We start from the raw sequence: 13,358 nt of genomic DNA on the forward strand, positions 1-13,358 counted from the left end.
TTAGTCTAAATACTCCATAGTCAAGCAAGACAAAAAGGAAGGTGTCAGGGATTTTTTTTTTTTATTATTATTTTTTTAATCAGGCTTTCCCTTTCCCCCTGGCCCAGCAGCACTGGCTGTCCCCATATCCCCGAGCCAGAGGGTAAGCCGGCCTTGGCTGCCCGGGCAGGCACTTCCCAGCGGGATCTCCTTTGTCTCCACCCGCCCTTCCACAAGGAGCAGCGAAGGCAGATGGGCTCACACCTGCCCACCGCCCCCAGCACCGGCTGCTCCAGGCAGGCAGCGGACATAGGCTCACTCCTTCAGACCTTGGCGGGAGGAAACACCCAAAAAAACCCCTTTTCTAGAAATACTTGCCAGTCAAGATTTCCAGAAAGTATCATGCCTCCTTTGGAAGCAGTCCATCGCGTCTACATCTAATATAATCCAAATTTTGTAAAACAATTAACAGAGTCAAAACATCTGTTATGGAAAAGACTGTACCACAAAGATCTGATTGGTGCGTGGTATAATGAAAAGTTACAGGCAGAAAATAGTAAATGGAAAAAATTATTTAAAAGCAAGTATCCCTTTGTACCACTGGGAAAAATCCTGGAGAAAGTCCCAAATCTCATTTTATGAAAACATTAGGAAAACCACTGCAAAACACGTTATCAATGGCACATTGATGAATATAGACAGAAACAAATACAAAACAAGCAGACCGGGGTACTGGAGAGCATGTTAGGGCAGGGAAACTTTTCTGCATGCTCAGTGGAAACACTGTCATTGCGACTGGAAGGACAACTCCACCTGAGCAGACCGAAGCCACCTATCCAGAGCCCACAGCAGCCCCGTGGGTTCAGCGTCGGAAGGAAGCCAGCCCTGGGGAGGCACTGCCCATCAGCAACACCCTGCCTGTGACAAGACCCCTCACCTGCCATTTCTGGAAAACATCCGATAATCCATTACTAGCCACGTGGAGAAATAACTACATGGGAAATATTTTCAAGGAAAGATTTGTCAAGCTTATGAAGACTTCAAAAATAATAATAATAAAAAAATCTCTGAAAGAAGTATTAGCACATTTTGCTTATACCATCCTCGGTGAGATGTAAAGCAAGCAGAAAGCACCATCCTCCAGAAGGCCCATCCTGGTCTACACCAGGAAGGGACAATCCAAAAATCTTCTGGCCCTCGATCCTACCCTGGTGCAGGCCACCTACGTAACATCTGCCTGTGCGTGTCAATGAGCATGAGTGCACGCGTGCCTGCAGATATCCCAGCAGAGTCACACTACGCCACAAATTTATCAGCTCTTTTTGATAAAGTTATTCTTGAAAGCCTACCTCCTCCCTTCCCCCACCTTGTTACGTGGCTCTTGTGCAACTTTGGCAAGGAGGAGGAAAGAGGATGTGATGCTGAATGGGCCAGATTGCTCATTGGCATTCTCAGTCTGCCTGGCAATTTTGTTATGCTACTTTAGCTGGAACAGACTAAGTCCTGAATTGCAACAAAATTAAGCAAAACAGTTTCATTTCCGAGAAGCCTGGCAAAAATACCCAGTAAACATGGGTGAGGTCCAGAGAAGAGAACTGATGAGACATGAAATTCTTACCGAGTTTTAGCAACTGGTTTCCTTACAGCTTGTTAAGCATCCAGACCTTTCCAGCTACCCTAAAGAATGGAAACCTCTACTTTCCAAGTCATCCTTAACGCATTTAACCTTTAAAAACAACTATAGATACATATGGTACTAGGAAAGGTAACAAAATTTGCGAGTTTGCAGCAAGATCCATGATGCAAGTCTTAGAAAAAACTGAAGTGCACCTGATCCGCACAGAGAAATCTCTGAATCAAAGTCTGCACTAAGCAGCTAAGCATCCAGGAATTTTTACCAGGTTGGGATACAGGGAGTTTTATGACAATTTGATACAATAGACACTCTCTTTGGCTATTAATATTTTCATATTTCAAAATTATGCTACTTTCTCCACCACCCTCTCCAGGAGCCAGAAGTAGCAGAAACCCTACAGAAACATAAGGATCTGTCGAGATCTTGCCGTTTCAGAAGGATAAAGGACACTACCCACCAGGCCTGTTGCCAAACACTGTTACTGTGATTGCGTATCGATGAAACCCATATGAATTTTTCCATTAAAACCATTTATGTTCATAAAGTTGTCTCTCAATTATCTGGAAATAATTTAAAAAATAAAATCCAAGCCCACCACTAATAGGAAGTATTACAGTCTTAGATGAAAAAAATAAAACTGAGCACACACTTGTCATAAAGTGGGAAAGGGCATATCGCAATACATGGATATTCAGGGGCCAGGGATTAAAGTGTGGCATGTGCCTTTTTCCTGCTATTGCACTTGGCAGTGCTGCATAACCCTGAAATCTGAAATAAACCACCTTTCTGGTATCGCATGCACAGAATATTTTGTTATAGAGGAATGAACCACTCCTTGAGGTACGTGTGTTCACAGCAAAACTTAACCCACCCGCCCAGCAGCAAAACAGTGTTTGCTTTCCTGTCAGCTCGTACTGGGCGACACGCAGCAGCCTGGGGATGCCCTTCTGGGACCACACGCACATACAGGCGGTCCAACACCCAGCCCTGCGGGAAGGCTGCGAGGTCTTTACATTAGGTAGGCAGTTAAAGCCAAGCAGTGGTTTCCATGTAAAGCAGGAATGAAGGGCTGAAATACTTGGTTTAAAGCATTCTATGATGAGATTTGGGATTTCAATCTTACAGACACTACTTGCTGAAAGTTAACTTAGTAGCTTCAACAGAGAAAGCATTTATAACTATCTCTCTGAAATGTGATCTACCCGCACCTGCTGTCCCTCCAGCCACAGCAGCTGGATCCCACCCGGACAGGCATGGGCATGTGCCCACCACCGTCAGCTCTGGCCCTGAAGTTTGGCTTGGGATATGCAAAAGCTGTCCCTCCTGGGAACTTTTAGTAATTTCCCAATTCTCGCTGGCACCTCAAAAGGCAGATGGAAAACTACTCAACCCTTTCATCCTGAAAAAGCAGCATTTCCACCGCTGGCTCCCCAGCACAAAGAAAAGGCATATCCATCATCTGTTCCCCTAGCTTGCCAAGTGCAGACATCCATTCTATACGTACGATTTCCAGGGAAAGACAGTGGTAACTTTCCACACCATTCACCATCTGCTCTCGCCTGCAGAACTGTTGACACGGGAGGGCAGGCAGCGTTGCCTCACCTGCTGCAGCTGCCCGGGACCCCCAACCACAGCCCCCCACCCTGGGAAGAGCGAGGCTGTTTCTGAACCGTTGCCCTGCGATGGCACCCAAGACCAGGTCCAGCCGTGCCAGCATAACACAGGCATCGTTCTTGGTTTACCTCTTACTGCCAAGGCAGAAATTGTGTATACACAAAAATATTAAACTTTTCCAAAAATATTATTAAGTATTAAAATTTATAAATTTTTTACAAACCACTCACTTTTCCAGCTACTTGCATATTCCCTTTCCCTGCTGTCCCCTAGATTTTTCTGGTGTAGACAACGATAGCAACTCATCACTTCAATGTTTTTATTTGTAATTTTATTGTATCTATTATTCTGGATCCTATGCCTCTCTGATGGCTTTCTTAACATAACATTTTCTGAAAACTAAGGCTCCTAAAATGGTTACATGTTTATCCTTTCTGAAATTAGTTGCTATAATAAATTACCTACTACAATAGCTCGGAACTTGTTTACTTCTCTTTATTTTACTAAGGAGACACCTAAAGGCATTTTAGAAGCCGTGGATGCCTAAGGGGAAAAAACTCCACGAACAAACAAACAAAAAAATCAATTAAAGTGTGTCATATTATCCTAAATGAATTTGAAATAGAAAGTTTTCAGTCTTAGAAACACCCAGTATTTTTGAAGGGAAGAAACAAAAAACTACTTTGCACGTAGCTGAAAATCAGGAGGAAGCTGGAGCTTTCTCATGGCTGATGAAAGGGTTAAAAATCAAGATCAGCTATACAGCGGGGAAGGCTTGACATTTAGCCAGCACTACTGACCCCAGGCATCTGGAGACCTGGCAATGTAAGACCCTCAAAAACACAAAAAGAGGATCTCAATAGATCTGTTGAGATGCCTCCAGACTGGCTGGTTACCAGCAAGGGGTTTGCAAGCTTGTAGTCAAAACCCTGAAGCACCCAAAATCTTTTAAGTTGCCAGCATCTAACTTGTCTTTGGGATCTGACCCTTCAAGCCCATACACTTTAAAAAAAAACTAAACACCAAATGTAAGTCCTAGTGCACCTGGACAGTAAAAAAAACATGGCAGAAGCTTATAGCTTTACATACGGCATTATCATAGCTGGTGTTCTTAACGGGTAAATGACAAATCACATGCAAATAAAAGATAAAGCAGGATGGTAACCTTCCTGTAGTGGAAAACCAGGCTGACCTGATAACCAACGCTCCTGCATTCATCTTGGAACTGTTACATTTATTTTGACTATTTGACAAGACTGGAAGAATAGTTTCAAAAAACACGAGCTGGCTGAATTCCCACTGTGTTCCGTAACATTTCTACTCCTGCATCAGTGAGCCTTGCACAGAAGAGCGATTACTACCCAGTCCAGATACACAAACTCACTACCAACAATATTACCTACAGAAAAAGACACCAGTGACATTTTTACTGCACAAACGGCCGAGTAGCCCCCCAGAACATTCACCACCTGCAAAGCACAAACACATGGCTACTGACACAGGGCACTGACAAGATGCCAAACACCAGCAGCAGGAGAAGGGAACCTTCTGCAAAGGGTTACCAGCGAGGTGAGGCAGGGAACAAAACAAAAGGATACGCCTAGCACCAAACAGGTTTCCCTGGCAATGCAGCAATTTGAACTATCCTAACCCTCTACCCTCCTTAAACACTGGGATTTACGTGCACTAATTTACAATGGTAACTGATCTAGAACTCAGATAAAAATAAAACACTGCTTAAAAAAACTGGACGCATGGGACCCAATTTGTGAAATTAATTTTATTTTTGAAATATGATATCCAATTACAAATAAATAATTCATACAATAAAACTCAATTAGGATATACAATGTTCAGGCAGTTCATAGCAACAACCAAGATCACATCGAAAATGAGTTTACATTAAATAACCAATTACAATAATATACAACTGGTCATTCAATTAACGTTTCAGCCTGGTCCACGGTGTATGCAAGTTGAAGATTGTTTCTCTTACCAGTAAAGAAATAGATGTTCACTGTTTTATACCCAGTCCAAAGTAGTTAATACATCACATTAATAAAAATTAAAAACGCTGCGTTGCATCACCTTAATGTAGTTTCAGTACAGAATAAAAGCTTGTGATTTTTAGCTGGATAAAGGTTATTACAAAGGACTCTTGCGTCCCGTAGTAATTTCTGCATAAAGTTACAAGTTTTATAGGACGTTTTTGATGTATGGTTTCAATTCCATACCCTTGTCCGCATCCTATCTATAAAACCAGTAGGCCATAGGTGTATGCATTATGTTCTTAGTTTCAGCTGTACGTTGTTTTTTGCTTTTGTTTCAGGGAGAAATATTTTACTGCTAAGATACAGCTTCCCCTTGAGGCATGGTCCTGCTTGTGTGCGAACTGCAATAGCAGCAGCAGTAAACCTGCAAGGTCTTTTCTGACATGTGATTTTTAAATGTCCCCACCTGCTCCAGAAACACTGCTCTCTGCAAAGAACACTTACATCATCTAGATTGAACTTAGCCTGAAGTCCTGAAATATTTTTAAATAACTGTGGAAATTTAAAGGAGATTCACAGCATCCTTGGAATTTATCGGTCAGTCGCTGTTTATATAATGAAATATGTAAATTTTCACAACAGAATACATAGTTACAATTTCTGATGATTCAGTCCTGGGAAATTTATATTTACAAAAGCTTTGTTAAAAATCCCCTCTTTTGGGGGGCCCCTCAGATGAGATATATGCCCCTTGTTCTTAGTTTGAACTCAGAAAGACTATTTAAAAGTTCCGGCTTTTTACATTACAAAATCCCCCACGTGACAGAGACCATTACTTCCAACCATGCACTTTTCCTAATTTACCCTACAGCTGCCCACAGCCTCTGGGACACACGCAATACATTCCAGTAGGTACTTCTGTTGTTCTTGTTACACTGGGCATGGGAAGACACACACAAAAAAAAAAAAAAAAAAAAAAAGGAGCGAGACTAGGTACATTCCTGGCTGGCATGTAGCACATCTACACAGGGTTTCAAACCTCCCTGATGTTGTTTTTCTGCTCAGCAATGCAAGAACACAGGGTGAGAAGGCGGTGGCAGCCAAAAGTATCTGACAGGCATAGCAGCCCACAGGAGTACGACTGCCGGAGCAAGGAAGCCCTACATCTGAGCAGCAGCTGTGACTTACTGTCCCGTAACAGCCCTGGGCAATTAACGAGAAGCACGGGCACCCATGGGACAAGCGGCCTCAACGGGATGTGGAAGCACTCAACCTAGCAGTATTAAAAGTCTGTCTTTTGTTATAAATCAAAAGAAAACACATACTCATCACAAATATTTTAAGCCCATACAAGTATTGTAAATGTCTATCTCCAATGCCGAGATTAAAATTAATGAACTGCTGTATTTTCACATTTGGAAGAAGAAATAAATGTCCACAATGAGTATGACTGCTGAAGTAGGAGGAACTACATATTTATCAACTTCCATTTTAAATATAAAAACCGAACTGCAAAATGAAACATACAGTTAGACTGTAACCCAATCCTGTGACTGGATTAGAGGAAAAATCAGAACTACTGTTTCCAAACCATTTTAGAAGTTTAAATTTGTGCAACTTATCCAGAAGTGGGTTTAGACCCTTAGCAGAATACTAACTTCAGATTTCTCCTGAATTAACCAAAAGCAGATTTTCTTAAATCTGCTGCACAATGCACCAAGTGATATACATAGTACTTCAGCAACTAGTTAGTTTTCACTGAAAATCACACAAATACTTGAACAAAGTACATCCTGTGCTGACTGCCAGCTATTTAAGAACAATGTTGATGGAGCACAGATTAAGTGTTAGTAATGTCTAATATATGATCTGACATTTTCCTACAGACTTGGCAATTTCCACATTCAGATTCTTCATTTTCCAACATTAGTCTTATCTCTACTGGCCAGAAGGTTTTAATTTGTGATCTAGATATCTGAAGGCATTAATCTCATAGATGTGGTTTGATTTCTTTTTGTTGCTTACATTTCCGTTTGACTAGTTACACCAAATTCTCCAAAAAGGTAACAATTTTTCATAGGCAGCAGTGGGGGAAATCCACCAATAGTGGGAGAGATGGTAACGTCACAAAATACAGCACAAACCTTCTCACCATTTCATCAAAGCTAAAGTACAGGGTACCTACTTGATAAGTTTCAACTCCTATGAAACTGCTTTTTACAATCAACAGGGAAGTGTTAACTTAGTTAAAAAAACCCTCCAAATTATTATTTGAGAATTTGTGTATCATCTCCCAAAACTCCCACGTCACAAACGCTAACAGCAGGAACTCTGCCCCAAACGCTTCTGCCATTCAGAATTGCTAGAAGCTACCACAGTAGGGTACTACAGCAAGCATCAGACCTCGATTTTTGTAGTACTGTGATACACATGAGGGAATAATCTCTAAACTAAAGCTATTAAAATATTTGCTCCATCACAAAGTTGACTGATGTATGCATTTTCACATTCTCATGTAACTGGTTAAAACAGTCTTTCCAGAAATATTTTGAAAATAGATTTCACATCTGAAAGATCTAAACACTCTCACTGAAGAAAAGATCCCCCATAGCTCTTCAAACAATATTCACATATCTATAGTAGAACAGAAATTGAGACTCCTTCCCAAAGTAAGAACTGGGTGTAACAAACCAAGCAACATTAACTCTGGCTGACAAATACTTCAAATATCTGTTTTTTAAACCAAAAAATGCTAAACAAAAAAGCCCACAGAATTAAAGGGAGATTTTTAACGGCACAAAGGGCAGCTAGGCACCAAGTGAGCTGAGAACATAACTGTCATTATGTCTTTAAAAATCCCCCCCGAGTAAGATTTGGGTTGTAGCTAGGGCAGAAGAGGGGTCTCACCAGACATTCACAAGCAATGAAAGAGGAAACCCAGTGTAATGTCCAAACCTAATGAGAAAACACTGAAGTTGTTACAGTCCCTCTGCTAAAAGGACACTGTTAAATGTACAAAGTTTTAAGTGAAATTAATGCTGAGAGCTCTTACTAGCTCTATACAATTCTACTGGATGAAACTGTCATGAGCTATTTAAAAAAGGAGTTTCTGTATTTGAAAGATTCTTCTTACATTTAGCTTTTGCTGTGTCAATAGCATCTTATGTATTAAACAAGCTTTAACTAACACCTGCAAATGTACCTGCCTTTATGCAGAGCTGTGCCACGACCATCTTTTCACTTTCAGATAAAAACAAAAGTAACCATTAGGCACATATTGAAGGTGTGTTACACGACCTGGAATGTCAAAACATTTTCTCCCTCAGATTTACACAGGAAAAATAGCACAGCAGCAAATAACCTGGTGCTCCGTTCAACAACGATCTCGTTACAAGCATTTTCAATGTACATAGTGTCACAACATCAATACCTTCTTAACTTTAAATAATTAGGTAAAAAAAGGCCCCAGTATAACCATTTCTTATATAGCCAAGTTCTCTCTATATACATCCAAATTTTAAAGATACAAATAAAACATTATACAGGATTTATAAATGTTTAAAAACTTGAGGCTTCAGAATCATGGCTTCCCAAAAAGACCCGGGAAAATCCACAGACTGACAAGGTAGCAAAGAAAACTGGAAAAAAGGAGACAGACACAAGTTTGCTGCCATAACATTTTACTAAACTTGCCAGTCATCATGGTGATGTTATCAGAAATAACAGTTTAAGCTGCAAATGAGGAATGGTGGTTTTCTGTGTTGATCTCAAGTGTCGAGACAGGCAATTCAAGTATTTCCTATTTGATCCAAGCTCATTGTAGCAAAGTGGTGCAGAAAAAAAGAATTATTTTACGTTTTTTCCATACATTCGATCAATGTCCATTTGATAGTATGCCGTAAGCTCTTTGCGTTTTAGTTTGAACGCATCTGTCACTAGACCAGTCTCAGGGGTCCAAGGATCAGGGCTCAAACGAATTTTTACTGGTATTTCAAACTTCTCCAGATTAGCTGTAAAAATAAACATTTTTAATACAAAACTTAAACATAACCGGTTTTCTACAATCAAGCATACAAGTACAAACTGTATTCTCACACAGAAAAGTGTGAGCAAAGAAGTGCACCCCAAAACCCCCACGGTTAGCTTTGAAAACCTGTGTGGTCACGAGCAGAGGGACAGCACCCACCAGTCTGCACAGAAATCCTGAAATCACTCCCAGCTTTTTGGGTACCTAACTTTAACTGTTCCTAACTTCAGGAAAGCCTCAGTGCATGGAAGTGACATCCCCAAAATACACACTGTTGTAGCCCTGTTATGATACTCATCTTCTGAGATAGAATCTTAAAATTCATATTCTGTAAGCCTGAAAAAACGAGGGTGGGGGTGTGTTGTGTTTTTTCCTGATAGCCCTAAACTGTTCAAGGAAAGCAAGTTCATACAGTGGCTGTTCTCCTTACTGAAACAGCACGGTGCTCTGCATGTGACACCTTGAGCACAAAATGCTGTACCACTTGCAGGAGCTTCTCCTATGGTTTCAGATGCAAGAAGAAAAAAACCCTAAAAACTAATCAATAGATGGGCAATATTAACACAAACATCTACTTTCAGGTTAGATAAAAATTTTCACATCCACAAATGTATAATTATCCTGGACAATTTTTAGAGCTTTTATGCCTTTTACTCCCCTTGATATTAAATCACTGGGTTTCGGTTGTGGGTTTTTTTTTGCAATTTAGTACTAAAAATCATAATATTACTTTGAAAGTAAAGGCTATGATACTAAAGTGAAAAACAAAAGCAAATATATAATAACAACAAAATGTGTAGAAGTGCCTCAGGATCAAATCAAGTATTCGTTTTATCCATTTTAACAACATATTTAATTCTCTTTAGAATAGTGCTGCACAAAAAAAACCAAAAGGAAAGCAAGCACTCTCCACCACAGCACTTCTTAAATGACTTTGCCTGTATGTTCCATGCAGATGAAAAAAAAAAAAATGGAGATGTGGGGCAAGGAAAAATAAAAAAGTCTGCTGCAGTATTGAGACTGCACTCATTGTAACAGCATGCTCCTGTAACAGAAGTATGCAAGTATACATCATAAGTTTCATATAATCACAAGTAATATGGAGAAGTGAAGATTAACAAGACAAAGACTGGTGGAAGCACAAAGTTATCTGTAGGAGAGATGAGGACAAACTGCAAACAGGTGCAGAAGAACAGTATGATACCAAGTGATTGCAATTCATTGCAGAAAAAATTAGAAGAGAATGCATATGAAAAACAGAGTTAACATCCACAGCGACCATTTAAAAAAAACATTCTGTGGTCATAAATGACTGAAAAAAAGCTCAGTGCTTCATAATAGTCAAAAGCCAAAACAAGGCAGAAATTCTTATGAAAGAGCAAACAAAGCATCACTGTGCTACTGTTTCATTCTGCACCAGAATACCTAAACAGACTACAACCAATTAGCATGGAAAAAAAATACAGCTGAGGGCAAGTATAACAGAAATGGAAAAAAAAGTGACAACTGCTATTGTGACTGTCCACTTTCATACAAGAGCTCAGCAGAATCAGGCTGAACTAGCAGATGGCAGGTTCTTCAGAGAGTTCTTCACACAAACTTGGCTGAGCTGTGCAACTCCGCCACAAGACAGTACGGGTACTGATACAGAGTATTTATGTGACTTTAAAATGTGACTAGAAGAGTTAATGGAAGAAAAGTCTATGGAAAATTATTAACTACAAAGACACTGCTTTTGGCTTAGGAAATCCCTCAGATGCAAGTCACTGGAAGCTAGGAGAGCCCTGTCACCTGTCATCATTTCAGCTATGCACAGGTGTGTAGCAGGTGAGACTGTATGATGCCCAACACACATATCATGGATCTACAGATGACTCACCCCCTTTTGGGCCAGCAGCTAAGGCCAAAAGGGTGCTACAGGACATCTTAAAGAGCACCAGACACACGCATCTCTATGTATACGGAACTGAACTTGTTAAGTTTGACCTGTTTTTATATTCTTTCCTCAGCTAATGACCATGGTAAAAAAATGGTTACCTAAACCAGCAGAACTGACATATCTCATGTTTTGTTGTTGGTTTTCTGTATGAAAATTTCACTTCATCTATGTTCTATGAAATATACGTCGCTCAAGGAAGTATTTTTAGAGTCTATGCTTATCTGTAATATGGTCCACAAGGTTCATACTCTTTACCCAGCTACTCACCTGCCATGGCAGCCTCAGCTAGCACCTTCAGTACCTCTTTTTCCATCTCAGGACTGTTGCAGATCTCTTCCCAGGTTCCTTTAAATCCTTTCTTTCGAGCTAGTTCTGCGAGCTCCTTTTGATTTGGCACAACAAATCCAATGACATAAGAATGGAAACTGAGAAGTATAGTGTACTTTAGTATAAATTGTAAAGTTAACAAATCTTCAAAAATAACATTTCGAGTTGGGGGGTTTGGACTTTACACAGAGATATTGCTCTTAACAGTTGGCTTTTGTTCACCTGATAATCTTTCTGAAACAGCACACACGTTACCTTTGCCTGCTTAAAAATAAGTAGAAAGAGAAGCTACTTACCTTACAGCAACTGGACTGCTTCAAGGTGTGCTGTCCATATGCATATTCCACTGTGTCTCATGCTCAAAGCTTTGGGGAAGCAGTACCCATACGATGTCAATGCGCCCTGCCTCTGCTCATGTTTTGCATCCCGGTATGAAGACTGGTGTGCGGCTTCCCTACCCCAGTTTCCTCTCAACTGCAGAATCCAGTTACTGTAGAGGAGTAGAGGACTGCAGTGAAGAGGGGTTGGAGAGCAGGTTGTGGAATGAGCATATGTGCAACACATCTCAAAGAACGCCTGCTTCTGTAAGGGAAGTGACTTCTCTTTCTCTTTCAAGTGATTGGCCATACACTCACTCTACTGCTGGCCATCTCTGCCTGCTCCTGATATGCCTAGAACATACAGAGCTGTGATATCAAAGTCTTGGAAAACACTGAAGCACCATTCACCCTGAAACAGGTATTCAAGATTTTTCAGATGGTGCAAAGCTTATGGAAAATGTGAACAGAACCTCACAGAGCAAAGAGATTCTAACAAAGCAGATCACAGAATCCGAGAGCTGAAGGCGATCTCAGATCATCTCATTCATTCACTTGCCACCAAGCAAGGTCAGCTACACCTAACAAGTATTTGTCTAACCCGTTCTTAAACATAAGGCAAATGCTAATGTCAACGCTTCATTATTCTTAGCATCAGTAAACTGTTCATGATGGCTATTCCTGACTCGCTCACTCTCTGCGGTTTATATCAGTTGTATTTTCATACAGCTTGATGGTCAGATGTTCCCCTCCTTTCCTCAGAAGCCCTCTATTCGTTCACAGGCTGCTACTATTTTTTTCCCCCTTCTCACATTTCTAGTCTTCCGAATTTCAAGTTTCTTTAGGAATTTAAGCCATGTCCTTTCCTCCCAAGTCATACATCACAGATCGCTGCCTAGACACTCTCATTTTTCTCCTGGACTCTTGTCAAGAGGGACACCTTTTCCCAAGCGTTGCGTGTGGAACCCAGACCCTTTAATGCTTGGTAGAGCAGAAGATCATTGTACATCTTGCAGACACCTGATTATGCCATGTTATTTACCTTCTTCTGATACTTGTTGACTCACATCAGCTCCTACAGAACTGCTACCAGCTGGTGGTCCTAGTCTTGTATTTTTACAGTTTATTTAGGTATAATTTACATTTCCTCTCTTTAAACTGACTGCTGTTTTGAAGGAGATCTCCACCTAATCAAGCTTGCTCTGAATTCTAATCCTGTGATCCACTGTACCTTTGCTCCTGTCCCACCTTAATCATCTAGAGTTTTATGAAATCTTTTCAACTTTTTCTTAATTTATTATTATTTAATAAAGGTTCTCACAAGACAGACCACTGATGCAAAACAGAATTTTAACCCTGGTATGGAAATTACTTTAGCTTGTCCTTTAAGGTCTCCAAGATAATTTACAAATACTAACTCCAAATGCCCTTTTGATTACTGTACATTGCAATTTTCTCCTTTGTTACTGGTATGCACTATAACTGGCATCTGACAACAGCTGCGAAGACTACATTAAAGTCCATTACA

General features: G+C 40.4%; 1 protein-coding gene across 5 annotated transcripts in view; it reads right to left on the minus strand.

The window, feature by feature from the left end:
* Nucleotides 1-4,989: 4,989 nt before the first annotated feature.
* ACSL3 (acyl-CoA synthetase long chain family member 3) overlaps nt 4,990-13,358 on the minus strand; it is a 53,514-nt gene continuing 45,145 nt past the window's right edge. For 4 of the 5 annotated variants that reach the window (XM_080409021.1, XM_080409024.1, XM_080409022.1 and 1 more), the window contains exons 14-15: nt 11,454-11,611; nt 4,990-9,230 (exon numbers count right to left, since the gene is read on the minus strand). In XM_080409021.1, coding sequence (XP_080265147.1) covers nt 9,067-9,230; nt 11,454-11,611 — 322 coding nt within the window. In that variant the 3' untranslated portion in view covers nt 4,990-9,066. Of the gene's footprint in view, nt 9,231-11,453; nt 11,612-11,809; nt 12,004-13,358 lie in introns of those variants that run through there. The other variant, XM_080409025.1, reaches the window with a different exon arrangement.

This window comes from Falco punctatus (genome assembly GCF_963210335.1).
Source record: "Falco punctatus genome assembly, chromosome: 13".
In the NCBI taxonomy this organism is placed as follows: domain Eukaryota; kingdom Metazoa; phylum Chordata; class Aves; order Falconiformes; family Falconidae; genus Falco; species Falco punctatus.